We start from the raw sequence: 24,916 nt of genomic DNA, 5'->3' as shown, positions 1-24,916 counted from the left end.
GGGGGTGTCAGGATCACCATACTGACAGGGGAAGGTCTGTCACGCGAATGTCCAGATCACACAGAGCTGGGGGTGTGACGCTGCCCCTGTTATAAAACAGAGAGAGGAACATGGCTTTCTTTTAACTAACCTGAAGTCCTGTTTGTTTAGTTTTTTTCATAAGCTGTAGGTTTTCTGTAGTTGAGCCAATTTGGTTTGTGTTTCTTCTGTGGTAACATGGTGATTTAATCAGCATGAGCTCAGAAAGGTTAACCCGAAGAAGGCTCCACAGCCGAAACATTGTGTTTCCAAGAGTCAGCATTGATGAGTGCATTTCAAATCACAAAAAAAGTAAAATGTACACAATAACGTGTAAAACGTCCAATTTACATTAAAAAATAAACAAAGTTTCCAGGTATGCGCAGCACCATCTATAATGTCAATGAATTTATTTTCTTCTGGAGATTTAATAACCGGTCTGAGAATTTGGGACTGCAGTTCCCCTTTAACTCCACAAGCAAAGGCAGAAAGAAGAAACAGCATTTCAGCTGTTGAGCTTTCTTCAGGTGTGTCACTGCTAAAACACCTGGTTTCCTCTTTCTGCATTTCAGCATGGAATTAAACTTGACCTGCTCCTTTGTAGCCAATGCACACTGACGCAGCTCCCTGTTCGGTAATAATATCATAATAAAGAGCCTCCTATCTTTCACCACTGTGAACAGTATATAGGGAACATGACCATAAATCTCTGGCTTTGAAATTAATGAAGCCACTGGTACTTTGCAGCAGACAGCTGGATCTTGTGCTCAGAGTGAGGAAGCTTCAACGGTAAATGATCAATGCAGTGGACTCAAGTGCAATAAGAGAGAATGTAACCTGTCTTATAATACTCAATATACAGTACAGTATGTTATCTTTATATAGATAGGTAGGTTAGGTCCTCTTTTCAGACCATAAATCCCATGGGGAATGGGGGGCAGGGCCACTGTTTTTCTCAACCATCCAGCACTGGAGGTGGAGGTGATGTGGTCAGCATCACACTCCAGCCAGCCTGTTACCCCCAGAAGGATTAACCCCTGGTACTCACTTGGAAAGCAGGCTGAGTGGACCTGGGAGCCATCTGGAAGGAATTAGAGCAAGCTACAGTACATCACTTGCCCCTTCCTGGGATTGAACCCAGGACCTTCCGGTCAGGAGCTAGACACCCTTGCCGTCTGAGCTACCACGGCTCCTCTTGTCTTTATATGTAGCCTGTAAATGTACTGAATGAGGGTGACAGCTGTCATCTACAGTATAGGGTATTCAGTTGGTCTGCAGTTTGTCGAGTCGGCAGTCAGTGGCGTGTGTTTTGATTGGTTCCAGATCAAGAACCTGACTTGGTGGACACTGTCACAGGAGAAAGACAGCCCTGTCATCCCCCTGCAGAAAGTATCTTCCACGAGCACAGCGTCAGATCAAAGGACGGACAGTAAGTGTGCTTTTTTGCTAAATGTTAATTCACTCCTTTCTTCTATTGTTTGGTGGTTTAGAACCTTTACAAGTAAGAGACTTAGGGAGCTGGATCCTGGTACAAAAAAACCTTGAGAACAGTCTGCTGTAGTCAACTCCCAGACCTTATTATTGGCTGAAAGAAGCACAATTCACTAAACACTTTCTAGCCCTTTTAAAGTTGACGATTTAATACAGGACACGTGTGCTTCAGGGAGGAACACCTATAAACCATTTCCAAGTTAGGAAAGTGTTGTCGAGTTTCCCTGGTTAATGGTCTAATTAGGCTGATCAGGTAAATGTCTTTGCATAATGTGCAGATTTGTCATTTATCCAGTGTCATTTGAATGTTGTCTCTAAAGGTCTTTGCACATTGACATGCATCCAAATTGCAGTGGAATGTATTAAAAATATCATACCAGCTAAAATGATCATAAACAAAATGAAACAAAAACAATTAAAGCAATTTAATCATTAATCAATGAAAAAATCATTTACATTTAAGCACAATAGCTTACATTTGTCATAACAGAATATTTTACATTTCAAGCTATCACACCCCCAGATACATACTTTCTGTGTGGAGTCTGAAATTTCAGAATCTTTGTGGATTTCTATGAAATTCTTTGTTTCATGTAGCCCTGACTACTCTTGCGCACTCTGTGTCTCTGGTGAGGTATGTTTTATGATCCTTTTCAGATACATTGACCACTTGTCAATAAAATAGGCTCTATTCTTGCTTGTAACCTCTCACACACCTATACTGTACAGTATATGGTCATTTTGCTTTATTGTTTTATGTTCAATACAAGGATATTCAAAACTGGGCACATTGATACAGGATACGATGGGCTGAAATGTGTGTTACTGGTCAAATAGTTTGGTAAATAAGCAGAAGGAAGAATAAAATGAAAGTAAAATTAAAATAAAATGAAGGAAGAGAACATAACAGTGATTACTCATTCCAGACCTTTTTGGAACTTGTACTTTTGTATTTCCTGGTGGTCAATGCAATTTGACTCTGCCATAAGTTCAGAAATTTGTCACATCTACCGTTCGTGATAATGGGTTATATAGTTCTGTGAGCTTTTTCTGTTCTAATTCTCGGATTCTTTGTTTACTTCATCATACGGTTGCCCATGTTCAGCTGCGAAAAGAAAAGCTTCTGCAGAGCCACGCCGAATGCATTAATGTGACACTGTAGCCATCCACAGTGTCTGCTCAGTGCAAGAGCATTGGTTAGCGTCATTTTTCATGCACATCAAACTGGAATAAGTCTGTTTTGCACGGATTTCAAAATTGAGGGATTACTGCCTGAAGCAATGCCTGTACTCAGGCACACAGGGTGCAGTAGTGAATGCACACGCTTGATTTTATTCAATTATGGGCTGGAAACTCCTAGGTGGTGGCACACGCTCAGTGAGATCCCGGCCGACAAGCAGATGGAAGGCGGGATCTGCAGAGGGTTCTTTTGCAAAAGTCGTCCGCCTTATGGCTGCGGTCTCTCTTGGCGGTTTTTCTCTAAGGTGGTGGCCCGGAGTGGCGTGGTCACTGCGCACGGAGCAGCACGCTCTGCAGGGCCCGGTCGCGCTCGAGTGGGGCACCCAAGCGCCCCGTCATCTGCAGCACCAGGGAGAACCCCTTCTGGGCCCGCGTCTGCTGCATCAACGCCATCGTCCTCATCTGCGTCAACATCTTCTTCTACGCCTATTTCGCGTAACGAGATCTTTTTGATTCTGGCGGGGTGGGCGAGTTTGCTCTTTACACATCCGACCTTTGACCTCCTGGGCACCTTGCTGCTGATTGTGTGCGGCGAGGAAAGTGTGATCCTAATTTATTGCATTTATGCAGCTTGAGGTGGGCCGAGGGCATGTTTGGAAGGGAAGAAAAGAGGAAAAGTAATGAAATTAGAGGAAACGTATCAATCAATGGCCACACAGGCATTTGTTTTTTGTTATAAAATCTTTGTGACTGTAATTTATTCTAAAATGTCACTGCAGTACAATTTCCAATATGTGAAGAAACTATCTGCCGTTTCTCATTGCAGTTTTGTGTTGAAGCTGTAAGGACTGAACTGTTTAACATCGCTAAGGTACGCGTGGTGATTATTTCAGGGCCGTCTTAAAAACCCTGGAAACTGAACTAACCTTAAAAGCCTGTCAGCAGCAGTGATGCAATGATAATTGTAAATGTGTGTCCTCTGAACTGTGGAAACGGAAAATAAACCAAAATGATAAAAAAAAGTGCCGCGTGAATAAATGTGTTTTAACTTCTCGGGTCTTTTTTTAGTCAAAACTTCAGGTTCCAGGTCTGCAAGATCGTAAAGGTATTATTTTTTTTTTTTGGTAAGTGTTGCCTAACAATTAATCTCCTTTTCAGATCTTTTCTCAGCCTGTTTTACACCAGCGACCTGACTTGAGTGAGCTCTCAGTCTCGTAACTAGATGTGAGAAACAGCATCACTGAAGAGAGCTCCAGCCAGCTGGCTAAGCAGAGTTTAGAGTCAGGAGGGGGAGAGTTCAGTGTCACTGTCACAATCTGCACAGAGGAAGTGTCTCCTTCCTCGGCTTTGACCTTGGCTGCTGTGCGCTCGGCTTCAGCAGCTACGATCGGCAGGGGAGTGTCCCTGAAGGCCAACATTCCCAGCATTGTATCCGACTGCTACACAACATGCAAACATTTTTCAGCTGCTCCAGCATTAATGTAGAAATCTTGGCCGCAGAAATAAACCAGCTTGTGTTTTCTCACACCCTTCCTCCCAGCAGGGCGAGTGAGAGACTTGAGTTTCAGATTGGGTTACAGGAAAAAAGATTGGCTTTGCTGTCCCTCCAGGGTTTGACCTGTGTCTAGAAAAAGGCAGCAGTTTAAAAGTCTTCCGGTTCTGCTTGAATCTCACTGGGGAAAAAAACATTCTTCGTTTAACAACAGTGTAATGTTGAACAGAAGGCACTTTTTTTCTGTTAAAAAAACGTTGAATTTATTTAGGATTTTAATTATTAAGCAACACGCTAAATTCCCCCCTCAAAGAAAACGAGTTTCCAGTTCAATGCCTTGAGACACATTAGCCAGAAGCGCAAGAAAAAAGCATCTTTATTTGATCATCGTGTTTGTTACTGTTCTTTTTTTACCCATCTCAGGGAAAGTTTTCGGTTCCATCTGGGCGGTGATGACCTTTGTGCCAAGTAGCTAGTGTCAGGTTAATTCTTCTTTCTGAAGATCATCTGGTCTTTTGACCTTCCACTGTTCTCTCTATCAGGCAGCTGTGCTCAAAGAAGGTCAAGATGGAAAAAAAAAATAATTATTCTTTTTCACCATTCGCACAGAAACAAACAGGTCATTTTTCTCATTCATATAGCAGGGTAATCACTGACTTGGTAAACAGAATCCATCTGGTGTTTTCAGATGGGCAGACGTGCAACTGCTGACTCTTTGAGATTCATGTGCACAGCCCTGTAGGGAAAGCCAGGGTCCCTGTGCCCTTTGTGATGAGCTGGTGCGGATTTTGCCCTGCGGTCCCCTGTCCGTGACATTCGTGGGAGCAGTGTCTGTCTGTGGGCCAGGTGACAACACGAACCCCAAACCACAGAACTTCGAAAGCTGCTGGCCGGAGCAGCGTGTGCAGTTATCGACGTCGGTGGAGACTTGTCGGAGCGGTATATGACAGCATTTTTCATCATGTCCATGTTTCACTCATGGCGATGCCCATGCAAAGAAAAGCCCGTTCCTTTCCACAGCCAGCTCTCCATGTACAGTTTCCATTGGTGGCTTTAGTGTCTGTCCAACCGATGAGCTGTGCCTGCTAACGGCACGGTGTTCATTTGAAAAAAGTGAAATGCAAAATGAGCTTCTGTGCTTTCAGTGCTTCGTTGTTGAAATTACAGCAGCCTGGGGGGGCTTTTCTATGCTTTTGGAGCCCACGCTGCACTCTTTAGGTCTGTGATACAATTTTTTTTTCTACGTTGACTGCTGTCGTGTGGAGCAGGGCTTCCACGCTGTTGTGTGGAGCAGAGATACACCACTTCTAGGAGATAAAGGCCCGTATGGAGTGACAGGTCAGTGCCAGCTACAACACAGTCAATGCACACAGTCTATGCATTGGTCTACTACCTCTGCAGGCAGAATGTACAGAAACACCTGCTCCGATGACCTGCCCCCGCTTTCTAAAGACAATTCGACCATTTCATTATGAATGTATTTATATCAATCCTTTGGATTTAGGGCAATTTTAGTGCCTCACACCATGAGTGCAGTTTCGGTGCCTGGAAATGATCCCATTCTTGACCTAAAGCTGCCGGATCTTCATCTCTTGCCACCTCTCTCGCTGTGTCACTTTCCAGAACCCCTCCCCCATATCTCAGTATCTCGGCCTGCTGTTCTCCCCTTTGTTCGAGATCGTGTCGTGACTCCTGTGGGCACTGTACAGGATGCTGTGAGCGTGAGATAGCAGCTGAGCCTGAAACAAAGCCTTTTGATCTGGGGCGTTTGGCATGGATTTTGGCCTCTCCCCCATACCCCTCCCCCCCCCCCCACCCCCCTCTCCGCAGTGGTGCAGTGTTTCCTGGCAGCCCCGCCCTCTTTCTGCCCGGTCAGTGGTAAATGGGCTGGACGTACTCGGGGGGGAAGAAGCCCACCCTGCCCTGGCAGCGGCCCTTCCAGCGGCCGGAGTCGGCGCAGTCCAGGAGGTCGATGACGTCACCGCGCAGGAAGCGCAGCTGGGACAGATGTTGGGGAGTGAAGTCGAAGAGAGCCCGAGCTTGGCGTGGTCTCTGTGGGGAGACGACAAAACAGCACCGAGGAAGGTTTAGTGATTGCGCGCACACGTGAGCTATCCCATTTAGGGGCGGAACAAAGGTAGATAGTTCTAACCAGACATTCAGTTTTCTGTGGCACCTTCTGACTGCCACCTTAAACACAACATAATCTTGTTTTTAAGGCGGCAGTCAAAGTCTCCGAAATCCTCCGTTGCCAATACCTAGTTTGGGCACCTGATTATTGATTCTCTCAGAAATTATGTCTGAACACAATCCGGCTCTTTGCGATGTTGTGCAAGGACAGACAGCTGAACCAGAAAGAGAAAAATAAGCTTCTGCACTGCCATTCGGCTCTCTGTCGAACAAGCGAGGAACACGCGTTGACACAATCCGTGATGTCATTATCAGATCCCTCTTTTGCCAGCTTGGAAATGATTCAGAACTGACCACAGTGGATGCAAGAGATGAGCAGCACAGGGTACGTCAGCGTGCAGATAGAGATTCTGGTGCAGGCGATGAGCTGGAAATTCACAACCTGTGGAAGGGTGCCCATAATTCAGCTTGAAGTGTGGAATCTGAGGCAGGCTAAAAATTGGAGCAGAGGCAGTTTTGCACAGCTTTGTTTTCTGTGAGACGAGAATAACCTGAGCGTTCTAAGTCCGGAGGCTTTAACGTGAAGCTGCTTCCTTCTGTTCGAAAAGGAAAGCTTGTGATACATTAAGAGTGCGCTGAAAGTTTTTAAGCTCCCAGCCCAGCGTTTCTTAACAGCACGGATCAGACTTTAATCCGGGCCAGTTTCGCGCTTCCAGTGACTCAGTGGATGTCTGGCTATCATTCCCGAGGGATGATGATCCTTCTGCCAGAGCCGGTCTCTGCCCTCCCTGTGCTAGAGGCACTCCTCTTCGCTCCAGTGTGGTTACAGATCACCCAGCCCCATGGGACGGCGTGCCAGCTGTCTGAAGCGGCACAATGGAGAGGGCTCTGGACTCATAACTGGGGGGTTGCGGGTTCAAATCCTGGGTGAGCTACAGCTGTTGAGGGATTTTGCTGTGATTCTTTCAGTTAAGTGCCCAGTTGTTCATATAAATATAATGGTAAGCCCCTCTGGGTAAAAGCATCAGTCAAATAATCATAAGCCAATTTCTTGCTATCATATCTTTCCCTTACCAAGCTTGATTACAATGCCTTTTTTCCTTATTCTTTTTAGAAGCTTTCTTTTGAAGGATGTTTCTACCTCTCGCTGCCTTGCAATGTATCTGAGAGGCAGGTGTTGACATTCTGGATCTAAGGATAAGAGGTTTACGCCCATTCGTTGCCTAGACGAGAGTGTATAAGGGAGAAAAAAGGCACCACCTTTTCCCACACAAGAAATCCATGAGAAATTCCAAAGCTCCGGACCAAAGAAAAAAGGCAAGTGTTTTTTCATCTGTTTTGGATGCGCATGTCAGTTCCAGAACATGGGCTTTTTAAAATTTTTCTTTTCTGCAATTTCCCTCACGGGATCAATAAAGTATCTATCTATCAGCAGGCACAAAACATGGATTGATCACCTAATCTGACACTTTTGGTGTTTTTTTAAAATGTTGTGCAGCGCGGCCGCAGCAGACATAGACAATGATCTGCTGTCTGGTGAAACAGATGTTGTGCCCTTTGAAGTCCTAGTCTGAGAAATAGCACTTCGGAGCCCGGCTCTTGTAATTGTTAGGAATGAGTTCTGTGTACATCTGCTGTGACGGAAAGAGAGACATGTGGGACTGTGCTGTGGTATTCTTTAAGTATAGCAACAGTCATAGCAACAAAGAAACCCTCAGAGACATACCACAAAAGTATAACCTGGTTATAATCCAAAATTGTTCCCTTTGTGAAAAACAGTTTTCTTTCAAAATCATCTCTTGTCCTTCAATTCAATCTCTGAAGTTTCCATCAGTGAGTTATTACAAGGAATCTGATTTTGGTTTTGTACCACATTGTCTTGAACAGTGTAGACTACGAAGGGGACCCGATACAAGTATTTGAAATCCTGATTCAACCCAGTAGACCTCTTCAGAACAGAAGGTGAAACACGAACCAGAGGATACAAGGGGAAATTAAGGGGCTGCGCATTTTTGAACCGAGAGTAGGAGGTAATTCTGTACTCTGTGTGTGGGCTGATCTTTAAAGAGAGTGCCCTCCTTTCCACACCAGCTGCAGCTGTGTTAGTGGTTTGGCAAAGTGGCAGCTGGGTAAGACCAGCACTAAACTGTGAGCCCGCTGTTTGGTCAACTAGCAACACAGCTGAAATGGCCAGAATAAATAGCTACAGAATAGCGAGATGTGGAGGGAGATGTCTGTGCCTGCTGGATGCACGCATCAGTTTCACCTCAACAGCAGAACAAAACATACGTCAATGTTCTATTTCACATTCTCAGTTGCAGAGGTTGGTTGTCCCCATTTTTGCAGCAGCAGGAGTGTCTGATCCCACTTAATGTCCCTGGACAGTTACCCAACATATGGTCTGAAATATCCAGCACCTTCTGTTGGCTCGTAGAACCTCAGACTGCTGTGCAATGGAAGCCTTATTTTCACCCCTACAGAGATTTTTCCAAATCTTTTAAGTCTGTATGGCAAACCTGTGGATCTGCTTCTTCAAAGAAGAACATACTGTCATGTGTGATCATTTATTTTGGCCCCAGTTCAGATTCTGACACTGGTTTTGAAATGCGTGTAGTATGAGACAAGCCGAGGAGGGCTGCCAGGAACAACAGGATGATTTTGTGTAGGGACTTGCAGATTGGTTAGCTAATTATAATGAAAAGGATCATGATCTTAAGATTGTTGCTTGAAAACAATTGCACAGCATGAGACCTGTTTCGCAGTATTTAAAAGTGATTTATGGCCACTCTGGTAGCCTGTTATTATATGCTTAGCACTGAGCTATTCAGCTGATATTGCACTTACCCTAGGCCCTTTTTCAACGTTAAGACTCATACTTAAGGAAGTAAAGTGGGTTAGTTCCTGTTCATAGTGCAGGCACCAGTGGAGTCCAAGCTGAAACTACCCCAGCTGCAGCTCTGCTAGCTGACCAGCCTAAGATTAAAACAGAAGGGCGAAACGGAGGCGCGATTACCCCCAGAGCTCGCTCCCCGTCCCTCAGGAAAACCGTCCTCTCCTTGGCGATGCTTGTGGTCCTGTAGAATTCCACCAGCTGGTTCAGGGAGCTGAACAGCTCGTCCCAGATGAAGTACTGCCCGCCTCTGTCCTTCAGGACTTTGAAGTGCTGTACGTGGTCTCCATAGCTGCAGGACGAAAATCAACACGAGGGTCAGGAGAACAGGAGACACTGGCTGGACCATGAATGACAGAGCAGGAGCTCTTTCTGTGCCGGTGCAACTCTGGAGGGCCTGTTACATTGTTAGGAGTTCTCTCTAGGGAGTTACTGACTGGCTGGACCTACTTACGTGATACATAAGCTTTTCTTTCATTCTTACCTGGTATTAATCACCTCAGAAAGGAACAGCCAGCTTATCTAGGTATTGACTTCTACCTTCTAATCTTTACTTATTAATTGCCTGTGCTCAGCTGACACCCACAATGATCTTGGAGATTTAGAAGCAATCGGGCTCTTGTTATTAAGAGTAATCAGTGTGTTCCAAAGAAAATGCTAGCATAATGGTTCATAAATGTCCCAGGATTAACTTGAGTCCTGAGAGCTCTTGAGACATACAGAGTGCAATGTGATTGCATCATTACTGACACAGGAGAGAAGTGCCACATCCATGTTTGTTTCAGAATGTTTTTTCGTTGGACCTTTGACTCAAAATGTTGCGATTGCTGTGGATTCTCTCCTGCTCCGTAAGCACATATTCAAACACACAGTTGAATACTTCTCTTTGTACTCCCTCTGAGAAAATGTTGTACCAGCTTGTTATGAAAAAGGCTCAGTGTCTGGTTACACTAATGTAATACAAGTCCCTGTAGAAAAGTGATTGGGCGTTTCCAGCTAATAGCTCTTTTTTGAGTGTAATACTCATTTCTAGTTTGTTAAGGCTATTGGTGACACACAGTGACAGTTCTGCAGGCTGTTAAAAATCCTGTAGGACTACATCTGTTTCCTAAGGCGGCACAGACCAGCTGTCCCAGTTTGTGCGTTCATTAAGAAGGATGTGACCTGAGACTTTTTTCATTATAATCTTAAAAGGCTGTATCGGTAAAAGTCATAAAGATAACCATGCTAGCAATAACATTACCACAGCCTGTTCAAGAATAACCTTTGATAAAGAATTAACTTCAAAGAGCCTTGCTTTTGGGAGAACAAATCACATCTCATGAGATTACTAGCAGTCATACCTTCCTGAGCTGTTGGATACGGTATAATACATTGGATACAGTATTAAATATGAAAAAAATGTTTAATATATTGTAGATATTAGATTAGTGGAGTAACCAAAGTGCTCTAACACTGTTCACATGGCAACATGTGGTGAGAATTACAATTTTCAAGAAGGAAAATAAAAACCCAAAAACACCTGAGAGTGGCTAAACAGGTGTTTCACTGTCATCAGTGTGTGACAGAATAAGGTCACCAGGCACTCTGAGGCAAAGTCAGACTGAACAGTGAAATAAATCTAGTTTATAATATTAATAATACTGTGCTTGGGCTGGAGATGTCTATGTAGTTGTGGGGCAGGAGGCACAGTTTTTAAATGAATGTAAAGCAGAAGTGAGATGGGAAGCATTAAGAAAAGTTGATCTATAGAAGCTGGTGGATTCATCAGTCTAGGCACTTAACCGAACCAAAATGGCGGTTTCTAGTCTGTGATAAAAAACAAATCCAGATTTCAACTGAAATGGATCTGAATAAAACTGCACCATGCTGTTCAGTTCCAGAAGTAACAAGAGCTGAGATGTATTAAGCAGTCAGTGTTACAGCCAACACTTTGCATGCTTTCTTCTTCCTTTGATCCAGTTCCAGCACCTGTGATCGAATCATGTGCCTTTGCTCCCTCAGGTGCGTGTGCTGTACACAAGGAAAAGGCTGTCTGCAGAACCTGAGTGTGAGGTGAGTTCGGACCTGCGTGTGTTGAACCAAAACACTCACTTTCAGACCTTAATTGCTAGTTTTTCTGCCCCCTCCACAGCGGTAATCTCAGGATTTCACTCAGGAAGACAGCGACTCCCTCTCAACAAAGGCCTATAGTGATGTAATATTTACTGTATCACGTTTCGGACTTTCACACAGCTGACTTTCTGAGACCGATGCACGGCAATGAGGTACAAACAGCAATTACTCTGCAAGATGGGGGCTACTCCCATCATGCATACACCCTGAGTGGGAAATGACAAGGATTTAGAGGGGCTTCTGTTTTTTATTTTTAAATATTTCTGCTCACAAAAGGAGAGCTGCAGTTTAATAGGTCTGCAAAGCCTCTCTGTAACTTTAAATGGGATTCGCAGAGAGTGTGCTTTTTGTCCTTGTAACATTAACAGAAAAATATCTTTCTTCAAGGCTTGCTGATGTCACTCTTTTGTTGGAGGTTGGGGACGAGAATAAGTGTTTTGCTCACTAAAAGCAGCTGAGTCACAACTCTGGGTCGCTGCACAAACCACTGGAATGACCTTTGTCCTTTGACTTTTTGACTGTTGCAGATGTTTTGCTTTTACGAACTGAACTGCTAACACCCAGCACAGGATGGGAGAAGGCAGGGGAGTCTGGGCTTGTTGCTCCACGTGAGTATTAAAGTTTACTTCTCATGTGATGTCCGGCTCAGCTCATCGTGTAGTAGGACAGAGCTAGGCCTCTCAGTGCTGGCACAGTGGGGCAGAACATCACACGACATGTTTTTCAAAGTCCACCCCCGCCCAGTGTGACAAGATGAGACAGGACCAACAAACGCCTGAGCTTTTGTTGGAAACTGGGGGAAAAAAGGAGGCTCAGATAAAATAAAAATCCAAACGTTCTTAGAAATTCTGTGGTTTTAGGCAGCCGGCCAAAATTACTGTCAACAAAAGAGATAAGCCACTGGTGCCTGAACAGATTTTTTTTTTACTTTTAAAACTTCACTGATAAGTGTTTTTTTTTTCATTTGCAGAGGATGGTATTTTGCTCCTGTGATGCATCTAATTCTGAGATAAGCTTGAGTCTTAAGATACTGAGGGACCTACTCATTAGAACAAATTAGTGAAGTGCTGATTCTTGAATACTGCTAAGATCTGAAGAGGACTTTTATAAATCCAGAAACAAGCTATTTGTTTTGTTAGAGTAGAAAGAGGTAACGCAAATGAATTAATTTTAATTTTGACTTAAAACCCCAGGGGTTTTATGAGAATCTCTCTGATAAAACCATCTATTTTTCAAAAGAATCTCTCCAGAATAAACATGTTGGTAGATTCTTTAGGTGCCCAGCTGTGAGAGTAAACCCTCATCTTGTGTGCTTTCTGCTTTTGGAAAAAAAACATAGTGTGCCTTGTGTGTTAAAACAGGTCCTGCTTCAGAACCAGAACTCTGCTCTGGGCACTTCTGAGTGGAGACCTGCAGCTCCTTGTGTATTGTATTTAGTGTATTGTAAAGCAAACTGATGTTGGTGTTGGAACATAAGAAAGATTAGAAATGAGGCCCGTGTGTCCTGTTCCATTACTAGAATTAGTAGTTAAGTGATATGATCTCTCCCAGCACCCATTTCTGAGAGAAGGCAAGATTTTAGCCTCAGCAACATGGGTGGGTCTTGTTCCAGACTCTTTCAACCCTTTGGGTAAAGAAGAGTCTTTTGTTCTCGGTTTTAAGTGCACTTTCATATAGTTTCTACTTGTATCCTTTAGTTGGAGTTTTACTCCTGTTTCTGAAGAAATCCAACCCACTGGGTTTGCTTTGTCAGTGCCTTTTTTTGAATACATGAATCAGATCCCCTCATGAACAGATAAGATTAAGACTAAACATATTTAAATTATTGAACTATTTTAGCTGGACTTAGCAGCACTCTTTGTTCAGTTCAGTATGCAAAATCTTCTTAAACTGTAAATCCGATTTATATAAACCATGTTGTTTCAAACCAACTAGCTGCTGATGTAAGATGAATGCAGCCTGAATAACTGGTTAGTTATAGATTTTTTTACACTGGTTTTCCCTGCTGTTTAAGTGGCACCTGTGTGTGTGACAATTTGAATCACACAAATTTGCACAAGATGTGCACCTGGTCTTATTTCCTAATACCTGTAGCATCACTGTTGCTCTGCTCTATTTTGGGGGCTCAGTTTGGCTTCCCATGACTTCTGTCCTGTAAGCCTTAGCCACTGGCTCTTGCTCGTGGAGGTTAGGAGGATGTGAAAGTAGGAAGAAGAAAGGAGGGGGGTGCCAGGAGGATGTGTGATGACAGAAAACCCTCACATATTCCCATCCGATCTGTTGATCTGAAAATGTAACAGGGGCTCAAGACGTACAACCTAAAAACATAAGAAAAGCTACAAATGAGAGGAGGTCATTTGGTTCCTCTAACTTAAAGCTGATTAGTAATTAATTGATCCAAGGATCACATCCAGCGGTTTCTTGGAGGACGCCATCGTATCAGCATTCATTTCACACTCCCACAGTTCTTTGGGTAAAGTGCCTTTTGTTCTGAATTTTAAGTGCGCTGCCAGGTGAAGTGGAATAACGAGCCTATTTAAAGCAACGTTTCTGCCTCGAGTCTCAAGGGTATTGATTTCCAGGACTTGTCTTTCAGCATAGCATGTCTGAGGTGTGTTTGGGTTTTCTGACTTCTGAATTTTGAGCTGTGTCGCTTGACAGGTCATGGTGCAGTGATGCCGTGCTGCAGTCACGGTCCTGATCGCTCATCACATGCTGAGGGATGAACGTGACTGAAGTGTAGCATGTAGTGAGTTTCTTGTGGTGACATGATTACCCAGGTCTCTTGAATTCCCCTGTGCCATGCGGCCAGTCTCTTCCACAAAGTGGATTTGAGGCTCATCAGCTTTGGTCTGTGTTGGAGCTTCGAATCTCCTTTGACTTTGCTACTCTGACGGCTCTTAGAGTCACATCTTCTCACCCTGATGGATACAGCCCTTTGGCTCACGAACTTGTATCAGCAAGAAGAACGGGTTGCAACGAATGATGAAATGATTGAATGGTCAAGTAAAGGTTTCTTCTATCCTGAAAAGAGAAAGAAGAGAAAAGAAACACAGTGTTTCGGCTGTGGAGCATTCTTCAGGTCTTCACACCCAAAGAAGGCTCCACAGCTGAAATGTTTCTTTTCTCCTCATTTTAGCATGGAATAAACCTTTACTTGTTGCTTTGCAGCCTAGGCATGCTGATGCAGCTACCTACTTGATTTATGATTGAATTATGGTGAATTTGCTTTAAACTTGTGCAATTAAATAACAAAGTTCCATATGTTACACCTCCGCTCTGTATCTGTTTTAGTAGAGCAGTGTGTGATGTAACCAGCATTTCTGGTTTTCCTGATTTTCCCTCTGCACAAAGAATGCCTTGAAATGGTTTCCCAATTGTTTCACATGGGAGTCAGTCCTTCCAGCAGCCTGGGCGGAGGAGAATGGGAAAAGGAAAGGATGCTATCGTCTTTCTTTGGGTTCGATTTTCCTGAAGCCTGCCCGCGAAACAGAAATAAACAAACACAAAACAGCTCATAAAAGTGGCCAGCCAGTAAAAATAAAACTCCAGCCGGACTCCACCCAGCATTGCTGTAGGCTCTTTGATCACATGGGCGTTCAAACTGTAATAATAATCCACGGGCAGAGATTCTAAGACAGATATTGTCAAGAATGGCCTTGCAGCAGTTACCTTGAGGAGTGAAAGTTAATATCAGTTGGCTCAGACAGCTTACAACTAAGGAAAGAGCCAGAGGCGAGCAGAGCCAGTGAACGAAACGCTGGGAGCAAAGAGGGGCTGTATTTTCCCTACAGTCTCACAGGCAGCTCAGGCTTTTCTCAAACTGGACAGTAGCAGGAGTGTCAATCTCCAGTCTGCCACCTAGCTCATGTTTTCAAACCTCTGATTGATTCAGGCCCCGAGATTTTAACTTTGTCCAGTCTTGCAAAATAATTAGTTCTGTTTAATATCTGCAGACTGTAATGCTGAGGGCAAAAGCCCGAGATGTAGAATACATATTCTTGCGGCGGTTTTGATACCGTGCTAGCCGGTTCTCAGGATAGTAAATCTGTTTTCGGGTTCCATCATAAATGACTATAATTGCTTATAATTAATTCGAGCCTGTTAGGAAAATTAAGAAAACTGATCGGCTGTGGTTGTCCTTGATCTAGGATTTGACTGGAAGGAAAGAGATCATTCTCATCAGTCAAACATTAACATACCCCCTTAGCAGCGAAACAGGTTGTAATTTGAAGACTCGTGTATCTGTTGCCAAAATCTGAAAGATATCAATCATTTTTTTTAATGACTTTTGTTAAAATGATTACTTCATAGAAAAAAAATGCGAAATCATTTAGTTTAGAAAAGCATATTTGGACAATGTGGAAGAGCCAGTTTAAGGTTAATTCTCTAACGGCAGTCACAATACCTGAATTCGTAAGACATTGTAGTCTCTAAGGGTGCACTTATGCTTCGCCTTCATAATTAGGAGAGCTTTTGGAGAAATCAGCTCGTGCCTGAAGGTTTCTGTCTTCTCTGCAGAGAGGTGGTGTTTAAATAAGAATGCTCCCATTATTCGATCTTTAATGGACATTTTAGTTTTCCGAGTGCATTATTTTCCAGAGGAGAACATGCTGTGCCAAACGTGGCACATCTGATTTTGCATAAATGAGTGATTTAATCATAGGAGCTGGTGTGTGTTTCAGGGAAATTGGTAAGCTTGGAAAAATATAAAAGTCCAAGATGCCAATTGGTTTAGAAAATGCATTGAACGGGAAACATTTGTCCAGGGCTAAGCGTAGTCTAAATGTTTGCAATCTGAAATACCAGTGAGAATGAGTGGTTTTATCACAAAATGATTCTGTTTCTCACTCTATTTAAAGTGATGTCGGAGGATTTTCTTATGAAGCATCGGCCTCTTTTATCACTTTTGTAACTGTAGCTCATCTTTGTTCGTATTAGAGGAGGAAATGTGCCACAGCTAAAAGTTCTTCATGCTGAAGGAACATTGAAAACCAAAATCAAACGGCAAACTGAACTCTGGTTGCAGGGACCGAAAAGGGATTTTTGTCACATGTGTGAGCATTCAAATGAATTCCTAGGAATTGGAAGTGTGTCTTTCAAAGCCTTTTAAAAGCTGACAGATTTGCATTTATTCACAGGGAGCCTTTCATTCTCTGGAGCAGAATCACGGTTTGAAATGAAACGTTCTCGCAGCCTTAGCCATGAGAGCGCTGCTCTGTTAAACGTTGTGCACTGGGAGAACCGTTTTGCACAGCCTCATCACAGGAGACTCACGGGATTGAGTGCTCCGATCTGACTATGATTTGAGGCTGATTAGAAATCACCTCAGTGCAGAGACTTGAGGAGGCTGCTTCTGTGTAACTGTTGTTGTTGTTGTCGTTACACAACCTTGCCCTGTGCTCTTCTGAGAATGATACGGCTTCAAGGCAAACAGGGAGGGTCTGGCGAGGCAGGGTGTGGGTTTGCCGCAGATTAAACAGTTACTCCCCAAACTGGTTACAGAGCACAATGGGAGCTGGAGCTGGAGCTGGCAGGAGGCCTGCAGAGATGTGCAACAGCACAGCCTGACTGGGAGGGCACTGCTGAGGCAGGAGTTCCTGGCAGGATGATATGAGCTATTTTTCACTGTGCTTTGATCCCGGGCAGTTCCTGACATGTATGTTTACAGGGCATCCAGGAAAAGGGATGCCAATTTTTAAATGATTTAGAAAAATACAGCATATTGTTAATTATTCTGTAATTATGTCTTCTTTTGCTTCTGGGCCTTGAGATGTCATTCAGCAAGTGTAGGGAGTCAAATACCCAGCTGGTTTATTTGTTACTCTATATACTGTGACTGATAAAGCGAAGAATTAATTAAAATGCCCATCAGGATTTTTGAAACGGTAAATCCAGGGTTTATTGTGAACTTGTATTTTGTATCATGCTTGGAGCCTATGCTGGTTATTGCAGGTGGTGAGTCTTGATGCGCCACTTTGTGAAAATTGACTCAGGAGATTCAGAAAATGTGTTTACTGCCTAAACGCATGTCATCCAAGATTTCATGACACTGTTCGTAAGTGTGTGGGTGGTAAACCACATGCCCTGAGTAAATCCTTGCCTGGGTTTGCACAATCAGGCCTCCCTAAAACGACACTCGAATTCAGCTGATGAAGTTATTTCTCACACTGCTGTGGGGCTGCTGGTGAAGACTGGTTGCTGCACATCAGCTAGGTGCAGCAGTTCAGCGATGGATGAACTGCATCCAATCCTATACATGCAGCACTCTGAGAAGCAAACGGCTATAGAAATGGAGAAAAGGAGGTACTGTATTGAGACCATGTGTAATATTATCCCGTCTATTGTAATGTGGCTTTCCAGGGAGCACAATTATCCAGACTGGAGTGTCATTGCTGCAATTGCTCAGTACAATACAGTTAAATAGAAAAAAGTACCCCCCTTGAGGTTTTTCCACTTCTGGGCAATAATTTCTCCTTCATCTCAAAGCTTGACGTTGAAGTATCCAACATCCAAAACTCACAATGTCAAACAAGCGCGCTTTCGAGCACAAAAGCGTTTGCCTCTCAGCTGCGTTGCATGGGACCTTTTGGAGTCTAAACTGACGTAGTGTCAGCAAATGCCCTAAAACGGAATTCGCTCATAGAAAGTTTTTTTTTCCCTTTCATCGCGGTGTGTCGAAATGGTTTTTGATTTAGGAGCCGTGTTTCCGGATATCTGCTGGTATGCAGGTGACTTTCCTCGTCACAGAGCTGGGCAGGCGCGTCTGGAAATTTCCTTCTTGGGCGAGGTTTTGGCTTTGCATGGAGAGCCTGGGGGCACGAGCTTGTTCTGACAGCTTCATAAAAAACATTTAGCGCTTGGCGTGCAGGAGACGAGAGGGAGGGCAGTATGGGGGTTTCCATCCCAGGTCCTGGGAGGTTCACAGTCTTTGTTCCAGCTGAGCGCTGTGCTATGTTCAATGCTGAACTGACGCAATCATTACCTGGCACTCTTTGATAGTCTTCAGTTCCTAAACACGTTGGAAGTTACCTTTTAATGAGGTTGCCTTTTCAAAAGTGACTTAAGATCTACGGCTTTTGAGTAGAGAGAGGAAAATACCAGGTAAAACCAGGAGGTGTGGATGTCCTTAGGATTGGGGGTTGGGGATCCCTGTCCTACACTTTTGTCCTGGTTTTGAGCAGGGAAGTTTCAGAGAAAAAAAGAGCAGATTCAAGCCGCACTCTAGAGGTGCCTCATTTCCAAGGAAACCTCAACATTCAAGCACAGCGCTGTCTGTGTACGCCTTTGCATACACAGTCCTTTTAGAAACCTGAGCCGTCTCATTAGGAAATGACCCAAAGAAAGATAAAGACTCCAGAATCACCAGCAATTCAAGAGGCAAATGAGAACATTTAAACAAGAGAAAGTATTCTAAATTGTTGGGTCATAATGGAGTAGTTCGAGCAGTCCAACAAAGACTGAGACCAGAAAGTGCCGTATGCACCTGGAGAAGACTGTAGTACACCCAGTAAGAGCAACTCAGTGCAAGAGACAATTCTTTCTTTCTCCAGCTGTCGAGAAAGAGAAAATCGATTTGTTTTTTTAAGGTTTTCAAAGCAGAAAAGGGAAGGAACGCCAAAACAACAAAAAGAATCAGAACGGAAGCTTAAAATGTTCTCCTCCCCTGCCACGATTTTAGACTTGAACAGACAAAAGAATGCACACAAATTCTCATCTTCCGTCACCAGGCAAAATTCCATCTTCTGGGTGGTTAGTGAGCGACTCTATGATTACCATGCAAGGTTTCCAGCTTCATTCAGTCACAGACAGTCTGCAACCAGAGCAAGACAAGCGGCTTGTTTGGAGAGCATATCACTGCTGACTCAACACTGCGAATTCCTCATTCTCCCTGAATGATCTGCTTCACAATAACCTGCTGCTCTGTGGGGCACTTCCTGACACTGGTCTGAAGATACAGATGTGTCTTTAATTTAAGCATCTTTTATTGTTTGCTTGGTTGCTCCCACACGAAGGAACCTTATTTGTTTGGCGCCAACCATTTCCACAAGGAAAGACTTCAAAAATTCCCAGAACTGATGCACAATGAAAAGCCGTAAAAAGATCAACAGGACCTATAAAAAGAATCGCGTATGTAACGTATGCCATCTTTTCTGCAGTAGTAACCCCAAGCTGGATTCCAGTTTGTGGGAAAAACAGTGTAGTGGAAGCACAGAGGAGCATCGCTAAACATAACGAGTATGGGAAAATGTCCATTGCAATGTCCATGTACATTCATTATTAATAATAAAATAATAATTCCTTACTTTTATATGGCACTTTTATGGGCACTCCACTCAAACCGCTTTACAGGTTATGGAGTCTCCCCTCCACCAGTGTGCTGCCCCACCTGGTTGATGCAACGGCAGCCATAGTGTGACAGTAAGCTCACCACACAGCAGCTATCAGTAGGGAGGAGAAGTATTGAAGCCAGTTCATAGATGGGGACTGTTAGGAGGCCATGATTGATCAATTCCAGTGGTAAATGTGGCCAGAACGCCAGGCTAATACACCTATTCTTTTTGAGAAACTCTCTGGGAGTTTTGATGACCACGGAGAGTCAAGACCTGATTAGGACCCATACAGACTGCAGGAGTGAGCACTCCTTACTGAACCCACTAACACCTCTTCCAGCGGCAACCTTAATTTTTCCCAGGAGGTCTCCCATCCAGGTACTGAGCAGGCTCACACCTGCTGAGCTTCAGTGAGTGGCCAGTTGTGAGTGGCTGGGTGATATAGCTTCTGTGTTCTAGAATTCATGGCATTTGTGCAGAGAGAAAAGTGGAAAAAGGCTGAAAACCAATATCCAACATCCAATTTCTTAACTGTCTGTCCAAGTTCCTTAAAATTCACAGGGATTTATGATTTATGATTATGTCAACAGCAGTGGAAAAAAACAGATTGCCACTGACAGGGATGAAGAGGGATATTCCTTTCACGAGAATTCATTTCCAATTTAAAATCTTCACATTTTTACCTACAGATACTAAAATCTGAAACATCTTTTAGGCTCTGGTTTTGTAATGTATACAGGATTTCAGCTCATAAGGGTCTGATCGTGTGACCCCATCTATCTTGATTCTCCCATTAAGGTGCAAGGTAAGGTATTATAAGAATGTAATTTTTTAATTAATAATAGAAAAGCTCATATACTGTAGGAGACGTGTATCTCACTTCAGCTATTATAGGCACCAACAGGCTTTTTAAGAGCATGATGTCAGACATGATTAATGTTACTAAGCTCATGCTATTAGTTATTCAAGTAAAGTCTGGAATACATGGTAGTAAAACAGGTACTGCATTAATATTATATTAATATTCAATTTGGAATTTTTTTAAAGAGATTGTGAAAAAAGGTGTAGATAGCAAGCTCTGATGTTACTTTTTTATTTTCTGTCACTTTGTCTTTATTCACGGGCACTCAGCCTCCCCAGGGATAATTTCATATTTCCAAGGTACACCGATTCAGTTTTGCAGAAGAAGTACTGTTCAGATATATTTGTGTTTTATCAAACCACAACATAGGCTTTACTGCTCAGTATTTTCAGCTAACTGACCGATTTCCTTTACTCAGAAGTGTAGGCAGTCACTGAGACAGTGTATACCACAAACCCATACTGGAGAAAAATAGAACTTTTTAAGTGCCCTAAGCACCAATACTACTCCCCCAATAAATTATAGGCATGATTCCTATTGCTGGTGTAAAATAATGAAGCAATCATGAAATCAGTTGAGGGAATAATTTGGTGAATAATGTCAAGCTCCGGGCTTTCTGTCCTATTATGATCACACTGATCCAAACCTCTATTCCAAACTGTGCTCTCACAATTTAGATCACAATACTGCACTTCTACAGTAGTTTACTAGTGAAAACACAAGAAATATTTCAATATGTATTTTTTATAAGTGCTTTTGTTTTTAATTGGGTGTGATAATGAGTCATTGCTGTAACAGAACATCACACTTTCTGCAGTGCAGATGTAGCTAACCACAGACTTTGTAAACTGAAAATAAATCACGTGAACAGCTATGAGCCAAATACATTCCTTTAATCCCTTTGTTCTTATAGGATCATCTGACATTGTATATATAAAATTGAAATATAATTACATTTTCCCTTACTTTCCTTTTCACTGCTTCACAGGCATAATAGCTGCATCTACGTGTAATTTGATCTGGAATGGTTACTGTAAGAGTGTTTTGGTGATAGGTTTGGAACTATGACCTTCACTCTTGTGGTAGGATTCTGCGAAAAAGATTTGTGCCAGGAAGAGCAAAGATATGGGGAGCAAATACTTCAGAAGAAAGAACTTCAAGAAGCACTGTTTTAAATGTGCAATGTGATCTAGTGCACACATAATGATGGGATTCGTTTTTCGACAGCAAGGAATTAAGTCCCCAGACAAAGAAACGTGTTTCTTGCACTGCAGAACTCCGGTGTATTGCCAGCCATCACTGAGGAATCAAAGTTGGGGATCGATTGAAAATCATGTTGCACTGATTCAATCTCTGTATTTCATGAGTGCAGACAATGGTGAAACCTACTTCCCAATGACGGCTGTTCAGATTTGAAATCCCACGCAATGCCACAGTGAGCTTCAGTCCCTTCCTCAGTGATGGCTGGCAATAAACCGGAGTTCTGCAGTGCAAGAAACATGTTTAAATTAAATCCTTGGTGGGCGGGGCGGTGGCTCTGTGGCTAAGGATCTGCGCCTACGGCTGGAAGGTTGCTGGTTCAAATTCTGTGGCTGGCAGGGGAATCCTACTCCGTTGGGCCCCTGAGGAAGGCCCTTAACCCCAGCTGCTCCAGGGGCGCCGTATAAATGGCTGACCCTGCGCTCTGACCCCAAGCTTCTCCCCCTGTCTGTGTGTCTCATGGAGAGCAAGCTGGGGTATGTGAAAAGACAAATTCCTAATGCAAGAAATTGTATACGGCCAATAAAGTGATCTTATCTCTTACCTGAAGCCAACAGCCAACAGCTAATTAACTCAAAACCCACACTGCAGAGCAAGAAATGGGTCTGACATTGAGCGCACAGCCCACCTCAGACACTGTGCATTATTCAAGGATCCACAATAGATCACCTTTTGGAATGGCCCGGAGAAAAACGGCTGACAATGGCTCCACAGCTGCACTTGTCTTGCATCTGTCCAGCAAACCCTTACCTGACAGACAGAGAAAACTCCCCTGGCGCGCTTTCGCTCTCCCGGAGCAAGAATATGCCACAGTCCCTGTGCCGCAGCCTCCCCTCAGCAGCCTGCCTGGAGATCCGCCCTGCAAACCATCTGTTGCAACAGGGAGGCAGTCGTTAAAGGCTCAGTCATACATTGAGAACGTACAGGAAGAACAGTTAAGAATGAGAGGAGGCCATTGTGCCAGTCTAGCCCTTCTGGTAGTTGGTAGTTAACTGAACCAAGATATGGGCTTCATCAACATGGCTGGATAACTTGTTCCACACTCCTGCCACCCTTTTGGTAAAGAAGTGTCTTCTGTTTTCAGTGTCTTCCACGTAGTTTCACCTTTCATTCTGAATGAGATCGCTGCCGAGTCTTTGAGGGTTATGAATGGTCGCATCAGGTGCCATCATAGTCTTTTCTGCTCAGGACTCAAAAGGTTCAGTTCTATTACTCTGACAGAATAGGGCTTCAATTAAAGCCTGGGTTTGTATTTGGTTGCTCTTCTTTGGACTGAGAAGGAATTGCTTTCTTTCAAGCAGCTGGAGCAAGGCAGGATACGCCCAGGACAGGACGCCAGTCCATCGCAGGGCAGACACAAATACGGGCACACACAGAGCACAATCCTGCTCTAAAAACTTCTAGGCACTAAACTAAGCTGTAACGAAAGGGTTTTGTTCCATAAAGATGTGAAAAGCTGTTTCAAACATCGTATGCACTTTCAATTACATGTGAAGAATTCTTACTCTTTTAGAATTGACATTCAAAAAACATTCAGTGTCCTGTTTCAAATCAGGGCAAACCATGTGCTGCTATCTCATGCTAATACTATTATTCATCAGTTTGCTGGATTTCAGCGAGCTGTAGTATGCATACTTCGCTGAGGGATACTTACGCGTGGGGTCTTACATTGATATAGTTTTTGGGAACATAACCCTTTCTCCCCCTCAGCTCAGCTGTGTACCAGTTGGGGTCGTCTTCCATGTTGGTGATCTGCAGAGACAGATAAGGTTGTGTCTTTCCAACTTTTCTACGGACCAGTCACGCATTGCATGTATAGATTTAGACCAGCAGTCGTCACTGTGTTTCTTTCTGGCCAGTGTAAGATCAGTAAGAGGCTTTTGTTGGTGACAAACATCTACTGCACTTTCTGCAATATGTTCATGTGATATTTGATAGGATTAATTGGGGGGGGGACACAGATACAGTAAAGGAACACAAACAGCACCACCTCAAATTTATGAACGTCTTGCAAAAATGTTGAACTGTTGGCTAGAATGTTATCAACAGTTACAAGACAAAGTGTTAGAAATATAGAAAAATGGGATTGAATACAATCTGAGATACTCCTAAGTAAAGCTAGTTATAATATACAAAGTATGTTTTATTCCTTTCATGACTTATCCAAAATTCTAACTTTATAAGGCAAAACTTTACAATGACGTCCAGCTATAAACACTGTAATAGCCTATATAGTGTAAGTCAGTTATGAACACCCCAGGGACAAGTCTAAAATACAGATTGTTTTGGTATAGATTTATAAAGGCACTGTATTCAATGAAGAATCCCAATTTTAAAAAAAAATGATTGACAAGATATGCTAAGGTAGAATAGTAAAGACCTAAACAATTTAGTTGACGGGAGCGTCGTTTATTTTTAATCCGCGTCATAATGTGATAAATTAACCTGTAGGGAATTGTGAAGAGTGCAGCGCAAGCACATAACTCTGAGCACTGAATGCCCACAATCACAAAAAACTCTCTCATCTAGCCTGTTAGTGCTTATAGGCACACAGCTGTAGAACGTTGTGCCTTCCCAGGGTAGGAGCCCCTATCAGCTACAGAACGACTCCGCAAGCACAAAGGTCGAAGACAGAACAGGTTAGTAGCTGAAATATTTAAATGCTCCTTTAAAGGCATAAAACAGCAAGTAAAAGTCCTTTATACACCTGTATCTATATCTATAGCTACACCTGAATGTACACATATAGACACACCTAAGTAGAACAACTTGACCTGATCTCGACATTCCCTGCCAGCTTGTTCCCAGCTTACCATGAGTACGTCTCCTTTCTGGAAGCTGAGCTCGTCTCCTTCTGTGGCTTTAAAGGTGTACAGCGCTATAGCTTCCATCCTGCCCACCAGCCATCCAGGGTCAGAGGAGCGAGAGAAAGAGGAGAGGAGAGACGGCCGAGCACCACCAGCCTGAGGAGCGCAGGAGACGCCCTGAATCAATAAACAAGAGACTCGGGAGCCACCCTGTGTTGCCGACGGAGGGTCTGCGTGCGATTCTGTGTGTGTGTGAGGCAGGGCTGCTGGTGGCACCGCATGCTCAGGACAGCAGAGCCATGTGTGACAGAGGGAGAAAGAGAGCGAGGAGAGGAGAGA

General features: G+C 43.5%; 2 protein-coding genes across 4 annotated transcripts in view; one reads left to right on the top strand and one right to left on the bottom strand.

The window, feature by feature from the left end:
• The window catches only part of slc5a10 (solute carrier family 5 member 10), a 42,213-nt gene extending 36,519 nt beyond the window's left edge, over positions 1-5,694 (top strand). The window contains exons 14-15 of the mRNA XM_088936332.1: positions 1,342-1,447; positions 2,994-5,694. Of these exons, the coding sequence (XP_088792458.1) occupies positions 1,342-1,447; positions 2,994-3,187 (300 nt within the window). The 3' untranslated portion in view covers positions 3,188-5,694. The remainder of the gene's footprint in view (positions 1-1,341; positions 1,448-2,993) is intronic.
• grapa (GRB2 related adaptor protein a) lies at positions 1-24,916 on the bottom strand. Of its 3 annotated transcripts, none has more exons than XM_088936333.1 (6): positions 24,584-24,916; positions 23,425-23,522; positions 22,521-22,640; positions 9,324-9,492; positions 6,078-6,232; positions 1-86 (listed from the first exon to the last, which is right to left on the bottom strand). In XM_088936333.1, exons 1-6 carry the CDS (start codon positions 24,659-24,661, stop codon positions 14-16), a joined length of 693 nt encoding a protein of 230 aa, XP_088792459.1. In that variant the 5' UTR covers positions 24,662-24,916; the 3' UTR covers positions 1-13. The 3 variants fall into 3 exon arrangements, with proteins under 3 accessions (XP_088792459.1, XP_088792460.1, XP_088792461.1); XM_088936334.1 differs by lacking the exon at positions 1-86 and adding an exon at positions 1,915-4,726; XM_088936335.1 differs by lacking the exon at positions 1-86 and having other exon boundaries at positions 1,915-6,232.

This window comes from Atractosteus spatula, chromosome 18 (genome assembly GCF_055471065.1).
Source record: "Atractosteus spatula isolate fAtrSpa1 chromosome 18, fAtrSpa1.hap1, whole genome shotgun sequence".
Taxonomy (NCBI): domain Eukaryota; kingdom Metazoa; phylum Chordata; class Actinopteri; order Semionotiformes; family Lepisosteidae; genus Atractosteus; species Atractosteus spatula.
Note: the sequence above shows the minus strand (reverse complement) of the source record. Positions and strands in the feature narration are given on the sequence as shown.